The 8,007-nt window shown below is 42.1% G+C and overlaps 1 protein-coding gene across 2 annotated transcripts in view; it reads left to right on the top strand.

Annotated features, from left to right (window-relative positions):
* Window positions 1–140: 140 nt before the first annotated feature.
* Window positions 141–8,007, top strand: part of CCDC141 (coiled-coil domain containing 141) — a 101,621-nt gene continuing 93,754 nt past the window's right edge. The window contains exons 1-2 of one of the 2 annotated variants that reach the window (XM_063341871.1): window positions 141–481; window positions 6,622–6,850. In XM_063341871.1, the coding sequence (XP_063197941.1) occupies window positions 6,746–6,850 (105 nt within the window). In that variant the 5' untranslated portion in view covers window positions 141–481; window positions 6,622–6,745. The remainder of the gene's footprint in view (window positions 482–6,621; window positions 6,851–8,007) is intronic. The other variant, XM_063341872.1, reaches the window with a different exon arrangement.

Genomic DNA, 8,007 nt, shown 5'->3' with positions numbered 1-8,007 from the left:
TAAAATCTGCATCTTTATCTTCCTTCTTTATGGGGAGAAAGCGTGGCCTGTCTCACATCTATATTTGGTGCAGAGTGCATACTCCACTGTGCTAACACACCACATCAGGAAGGAATGCCAAATGCTCCCAAGGAATTTAGTAACAAAAGTCCTGCTGGCTTTCCTTACATGCATGCGAAGGAACATACTAATCTTGTGTAATAAACTCTTCTCTTTCTGCTGCTGCTGATGGAGCCTGAAAAACGGAATAATGGACTATCTAATGTCTTTTCATCCTCCTGACAGAGATGAATACATTGGGCTACCGTTTTCTCTGTTGACGAGCTTGCAACTGGGCTGACAAGCGTATGTGCCACCTGTGAGCTGTTAAAACTTTGTCACTTGTGCATTCATCAGAGTACAGCTCCATAGGCTGCGCAGCCTTTGTTTTGGACGACACCCAGTGAGAGAAATGCTGAGCTTCCCCAGGGGTGCTGATGGGGTAAGTCCACTCCAGCTGATTCTGAGGAAACTGGAGATAGCCTCCCTGCCATTTCTTCAGCAAACTTAAGAGGACTTGCTAGTCTCTTTACCTGGGATGTGAGAGAGAATGAGATGTGATCACTTTGTGCTTCACACCTGTATATTGTCTTCCGTTTTGTTTAATCTTTTCACCGCATTCAACAGTTAAAATTTTCATTGTTTATGTTTTGCCATTATATTTATATTTGAATAGCTATCAAGTCAGTTTTTTCTTTCAGTCTTTCGTGTTGCTGTCACTTTAAGGAAAGGTGTAAATCCAGTTTGTGTTTTTTATTGGCTGTGACAGCAAAATAAAATTAAACTTGCAAAGAAAAATGATACCAAGTAATTAATGTGTTTGGATTTGGAGACATCTGTTCAGATGAGTTGGCTTAGAGGTACATCTGTTCATCAATCAGAGCTGCCAATGGCTTCAGAATTATCACAGGGACCTGTGCTCCTCTCTCCCTCTCTTTCTCTTCCTTTCCCTGAGGTGCTTTTTGTCCTCTTCCTCCAGTTTATTGTTGTATGAAACCTCCTCAAGCTTATCTGTGAGTAAGGAATCTAAAGAAATAAACTTTTTGCATAGTGTTGTGCTTCAGAAGGAAAGGAGGTTCTTCCTGAAAGCACTAATGTTTTAACGCATTCTCAGAACAAGAAATTTGTTTTGCTGGAGGGGTTCTTGAGCAGAGACCCCAACACCTCAGTTTTCTACGCTGTCCATCTTGAGTTATGTGCTAAGATAAGAAGAAAGCAGATCAGATGAGCAGGTTATCACCAAGCTTGGTTTATTATTTCTGTATATTTGAAAACAATCAGGGTGATTGTACACTCTTCAGGAATTCAAGTAGTGTGATGCCTAGTGGATAAAAGTGTAAGCAGTCCCTCTGTGTCAGCATTCCTCTTTACCCTTATATAAGCCAGGTAAAGAACAGGAAGGCATTTTTTTTAAATAACAGGTGCTAGAAAGAACGTTCTTTATTTATATAACATTTAGAAGCTGGAGTTCTAAATTTAAACGCTATATGAGCTTTCTTAAAATAAGAGTGGAGGTTGAAATGATATAACATGTGGATGCAAGCTCTAGTTGAATTTGCTGGATCTCTTCTATAATTTAATAAACAGTAGGGATTTTAGCTACTATTTTGACAAGTGCTAGGTACAAATAGCATGTCTACTTTGCGGAAATCCTCCACAATCCATGAAGAGGGATATAGGGAAGAGAATGCTTTGGGATGAAAGAGTGGGACATGAAAAATTAATGACCAGTAGACTGAAATGTATCAGATGTCACTGCTTCCCAGGTCTGTTTACTGTATGGTTTTTTTTAAATGTTGTTGTCCTTGGAAACAAACAAATAGTGATTTTGCTCTTACCATTGCACTGAATTAGCGATGGTAAACTGTTTGCCAGTTTCTTGATCTCTGATACACTGTTGTTTTTACAGCTGACAGTGGTTTATTTTTCTTTCACGGAGACATGTTTGGTGTGACAGGGGTGAACCAGGATACCTTTGCTTTTGGTCTTTTCTCCGCTTTGCGTGACGATGCATTTTGGGTAGTTTTTTCTCTTCATGCTGTTTTCTTTAGAGTGTTATAAAGTGTCTTCAGGATTGGTGATGAAGGAGCGAGAGTAGAAGGATTTTTGTTAGGGTGATGCACAGGAAGAATGGTAAGATACAAGCTCTAATGCTTCACTATACTTGTATGTGTTTTATTTAAAATGAATCTGGGAACTATCCAACAATAATCCAAGTAACACAGAATCATAGAATTGTCTAGGTTGGAAGGGACCTTTCAGATCATCCAGTCCAACCATCAACCTAACTCTGACAAAAACCATCACTAAACCCTATCTCTAAGCTCTATGTCTACCCGGCTTTTAAATACCTCCAGGGATGGTGCCTCAACCACTTCCCTGGGCAGCCTGTTCCAGTGCTTAATAACCCTTTCAGTGTAGAATTTTTTTCCTAATATCCAGTCTAAACCTCCCCTGGCGCAACCCGAGGCCGTTTCCTCTTGTCCTGTCGCCTGTAACTTGGGAGAAGAGACCGACCCCCACCTCCCTGCACCCTCCTTTCAGGGAGCTGTAGAGAGCGAGAAGGTCTCCCCTCAGCCTCCTTCTCTCCAGGATGAACACCCCCAGCTCCCTCAGCCGCTCCTCACAGGACTTGTGCTCCAGACCCCTCATCAGCTTCATTGCCCTTCTCTGGACCTGCTCCAGCACCTCAATGTCTTTTTTGTGGTTTGTTTTTACTGCTTTTTGCTGGGGGGGAGTGGGGTGTCTTTTACCCCTCAGGCACTCTTGCACAGTTTTTTTCTGTGCCTTTACTGGGACTTCTGTGCCTTCTCTTTCCATGGCGGCAAAGATGGCACAACCCCCTTTTTGGGGCCCAGCAGGGTCCCCAGCTTGTTTTAGGGCTGCCTTTTCTTAAGCTCACGGACCCTAAACTGACAGGGAAACGGCTTCTGCCTGTGCTTCAGCTCTTACCTACCTGAAGTTAATCTCATTCACCTCAGCTGGCTCTTTCCCTCCCTTTTGCAGGTAATTAATAACCTCACTTTTGGGAGTGGGGAGTTTCCTCCCCTCACCTCGGTGTTACCTCAGTGACTTCGGCAGCAGAAACTCCTCGCTGGTGTGAGGGGAGCGAGGCCGGGCCGGGCCACCCTTCCGCCCCTGGGTGGTCGGGGGATGAAGGGAGGACAGACTTCCCTCGGCTGCGGGAGGACAGACTTCCCTCGGCTGTGGCCTGTGGCCCAATCTCACCGCTCTGCTGGGAGCCGTGGAGCAGCTTGCGCTATTCCTTGCTCTGCCTGGGTGCTGGGAAGTTAGTTTGTGCCTGGCCCCCACTGGTCTTGCCTCTCTGGCCCTAAGCAAAAGGGTAATGTCTGCAAGTGCCTCAGTTCCCTTCTGTTTTCTGGCAGCCTTCATAGTGCAATTCTCTTCAAGAAACACTTCTCTCTAAGTGTTAAGAAAGAGATGGTATTACAAGGTACTGTTCCCCACATGCCATTCATGTGCTTTTTGACCTCAGGGCTGAGGCGTCTCTGTTTCCCCCCTTCCTCCCCTGGCTGCTACCGCTGCTGGGATGGCGTTTATTATTGTTGGTTTTGCTTTTTAGGAATTACAAAACTTGCTAGTATTTCAACCAGTTTGTCATTCTAGAAACTTAAGCAATGTAGGGTAGAGAGGAGCCTCTTACAGGAGAAATACCTACCTCCTGCTCAACCCTCACCCTGATGTGTGGCCTCTGTGATGGCACAGTCCCCTCTTTATGAAGCTGGGGAGACTTGCAGACTGCTTGCTTTCATGCCTTCATTCCTGACGATACCTGAAAATGGTGCCAACTCAAAAGGTAAGATGGTAGGAGCCAGCAAAAAGCAGCAACCACAGACTTGGAGAGGTGTGACATCTTTGTCCTTCGTTCTGGTGGGGCTGCCAGAGAGAAGGCATTTTCATAGTGTACTGGCAGCTCCAAAGCTCTGAACATAAAGCAGCTCATCTCCAAGAAAGAATAGGCCCTTTTCCTATGCATAACTGTCAAAACTGTGATTAGCACACTTCCCTTGCCACACATGAGAAAAAGCTGCTGATAAGACACACTCCACATTGAAAATGAAGTGAGTTTTATCATGTTTGCCTCTCAAATCCTTTTTGCCTGCAGTTGTTACAGATAATACCTGACATTATTTACACTAGAGAGACTTGATCCTTTTTTTCTGTTTTCCTGAGATTGTGTCCTTTATTCATTTGTTCAGTTTCATTCTTTCTTGTGGACAGCTGGTGAATGCTAGTTTCCTCTTGTCCATCTTACTCTCATCTTTCACACAGCAGTGCAAAGGGAAAATATTTCTCTCCACTGACGCAGATAGCCTGCCTGTTTTCTGGCTTCTAGCAGGATTTTTGTTTGTTTGTTTCAGACAGAGGAACAGATGACAGAGAGGTAAGTAAACAAGACAGTGAAAGGCATGCTTGTTAAATTTTGTTTCCCTGGACACAGCTGAAATGGATCATCATGTGATGCCAAAATCCTCAGCTCTTTCTCCCATTTCTGGTTCCTTGCTACCTTTTCTCTGCCTGTTACTCTGATGTTTCCCTGTTTCTATCTTGTATACTTAGCATATGCCAAACAAATATCCATGCATTTGTTATCAGACATTTTGAATCATTTGACTCAGCTGCTGCCGAACTTCCTTATGGTCAACTTCTTGAGTGTGGTGTTTTTCCATGATTTCCAGCTGTCAGCAGTATGAAAAATGATTCCTCGTTTAACCTGGGTGAAAAATATCTCTCATGTCTGGCTACCCTAGCGAAATGATGGATTGGCCCAACTTGTGCCATGAAAAAGTACACTTAAAATGTGCTTCTGAGAGAACAAAAACTCAAGGACACGCTTTGACATACTACCAAAATTGGTTTGTAACTCCTTTTATAAGACTAATGGGGAGTCAGGCTGCTTTTTTTCAATCAGTTTTTCCAGCAGTCAAGTCCTGTTTGTTCTCGGTCCTGCCTGCAGGGTGAAAAATCCAAAGTCGCTTGTCTTCAGAAATGTTTTTTGGAAATCTTAAGTATTTAGCAAGCTTTGTGCAATGGATCCATCTTCTATACAAACCAAAATAGGGGGTGCTCTTCTGTTTCAATTTTGAGGTTTTCTACGGGACTTCTGTCCTCCAGTTCCGCCATACCTATTACACGAATACCCACATGAGTGTCATGAATATCTACATAATGTTTCAGTGGCAGGGGTCCATGGGACCTCTCTCAGGTGTTACAAGGAGTTTCGGAAAATTATGTGGTATTTGTTCCCTTGTTGGCAGCTTGAGGGTTCATGGCTTGAGGGTTCATGGCTCTGTTTTTTGGCACAAGGGGTGGGAAAAGTGTTGTTTTGATTTGCCAAGCCTATTTAGTTCAGCACAAACCACAACAAGGTGCTTCTGGATACCACGTTTGAAACTCATGGTTTGAAGATGGCGATCAGATTAAGATTATAATCTGCCAACAGTTGTGGGGTGTGGCAGGGGGGGGAAAGGACGAAGGACAAACAAACAAAAAATCTCAGTCCTTGACACATCCGTTCAAACCCTAATCTTCTTCCAGTTCAAATATTTTAGAATTTTCTCCCAGATCTTGGTTTCGTTGCAGGTGTGTGTTCTAGTTTGCAAGTAGCAAATCTAGTTTATATAAAAACATATCTAAATGTTAGATATTTTTAAACAAACAAGCAAGCAGATGCTTGAAGGAGAGTTATGCGTGTGGTTTCTTGGGTGGAATTGTGTTTCCAGAGTGACCTGCGAACCTAAACACCAGTGTGACTTTCTCAGCTGTTCTGTGGAAGGAAATCTAGCAGCTGCTGTCTCCTACTGCAGGCTACTTGTGGCATGCTCTGGGCTTCTGGCAATGGAATTAATGTGCCAAACCAAGACTGTGATTTTAAACGTGTCTATTCATTTCCCTGGACTGAATAAAAAAAACTTAAGTTGAGGTTTAAACAATTATCAGAGGGGTCTTCCTTATGCTCACTTGGAACAAAATGAAGACTATAGAAACAACTGATGATTAAATTGAAAAGCAGGTAAATTATCTTAATTTTAGGCAGGAATAAAACACTCCTTAAGAATTCACACAAAGTACTTGATTTTCCTTCTCTGGTTGTTACGGTCACTGTACTTTAAAATATTTTTGGATTAAAAATCCCCTGTCTGTTTTGATTCAGCATCTGACGTATGTACACATGTTCATCCTGTTTAAATATTTTGACTCGGTGGAAGAATTTCGTTGTGCAAATAATATTCAGTAACTAGTAAACGAGAAAATATTTTACTTGTAGAATGTGAAAATATAGACTGTATAGTTGCATGTTTTGAACCTCAAACACTGTGTTTGTCTTTATAGACTCAATAGTAGATTTTTTTTCTGGCTATTTTAATTTGAAAATCTTTTTTCCTTTGGTTAGCAAGTGTCAGGTGATGTTCATGGAAGAAGCCCTTCACACTTCAGATGGTGACAAAAAAAGAACAGGCAGCTTAATGCTACCAAACTAGGGTGTGTCCAAATCTCTCTCAAGAATGATAAACTCAATGGAGTTGTCTATTTTTAACCTCCTGTTCTTTCCTTTGGCAGACTAATCAGTGTTAGCTGAGCTGTTTCACTCAATGAATCCGAGCAACTTTGTGAAATGGGACACCGTGCCTTGCAAGAGCATTTCAAGTCTTCTTTAATGTATGAGTCCGCATTTTGAAACACCATGTCAAATGAAGGCCAGTTCGGAGCAGAAGCTTTACTACAACAACAGTCAGTTCAGTTGCTGTTCAGGGCCGGGGATGCCAGTATTGTTATAGCTGTGCTTAAGGTAAGGGCAGCAACTGCCAGCATGTCTGTTTTTGGCTTGCTTCTACTCAGGGATTACTACTTTTAAATGTTCTCTGCAAATGAAGAGCTAGAATACAATGATATGCAAGGTCATTTAATCAGTTAATATCTAATAGAGCTTCCTTGGAAGTTAACCTTGTTTCTGTTCACGATTTCTGTTTGTGTTTTGGGGGTTTTCTTTTGTTTGTTTTTTGAGTTGTGGGGTGGTTTTTTTTTTTCTTTTTTTCTTTTAAATAGAGTAAATAATTTGACCAAAATATGTAGGCTCTTGCAGGCAAAAAAATTCCTCTTACTTTGTTTAAAAAGTAAGAGATAAATGCAGAGTGCCATAGAAATGCGTTAATAAGTATGATGTTACCTTTAATTGTAGTTGAGACTCCTCCAGAGTTATTTTTAAACTATACTCAGTGATAATTTTACATAATTAGTCTACCAACTCCATAAATGCAGATTGTGTGTCTTTTTTTTTTTTTTTGAAGTATTTTGGAGAGGCGGGGGGCAGGGGGGAAGCCTAAATCTGATAATGAGTGGTTATTTTTGAAAGCTGTAAATTCACGTTTTCCGTGTGTTTTAGTAGAAGCCCCTTGTGTGTTTATAGTTGTGCTTATAAGCACCTATGGGCCTGTTCTGTTGGCTGGAATCTGCACCTACAGCTTGCACAAAATTTGGCATGTGGAGAATTTTATTGGCAGTTTGATTCTTCATTCTCCTGGCAACTTGGAAAACACGCTAGCCTCAGCCACTAGAGTTTGTCAGTACCTGCAGAATAAGGTGATAATGAGTTGGGCTGTCACTGAATTAGGGTGATTATTCAGGGTGGAGTTACCTCAGTTTGTGCCATCAGGAAAGTTCTCTCTTATTCAGTTCTCGCCCTTCCTGGTAGACTCTGTCTGCCTCTGCAGGGGAGTAATTTCCGTTTAAAGGAGGCTTAAGTTTAGGGTGAAGATATTTATTTTTCCTTGTGTGCTGTGGGAACCATGCTAGCCTCCAGTGACATCACTGCTTCGTTCCTTATCACCCATCCTCTCCGAGTTAATACTTCTCGGACTGTAGCAGTTCCACAACACGGTGAGGAAAGAATTAGCTATGCTCTGGTTGCTGTCAAGCTTCCTTTCTTTGTGTATCCTCAATGGGATG

The sequence above is a fragment of the Chroicocephalus ridibundus genome, chromosome 7, assembly GCF_963924245.1.
Source record: "Chroicocephalus ridibundus chromosome 7, bChrRid1.1, whole genome shotgun sequence".
Taxonomy (NCBI): Eukaryota; Metazoa; Chordata; class Aves; order Charadriiformes; family Laridae; genus Chroicocephalus; species Chroicocephalus ridibundus.
The sequence above is the reverse complement of the archived record's forward strand: the minus strand, read 5'-3'. Positions and strand labels throughout refer to the sequence as shown.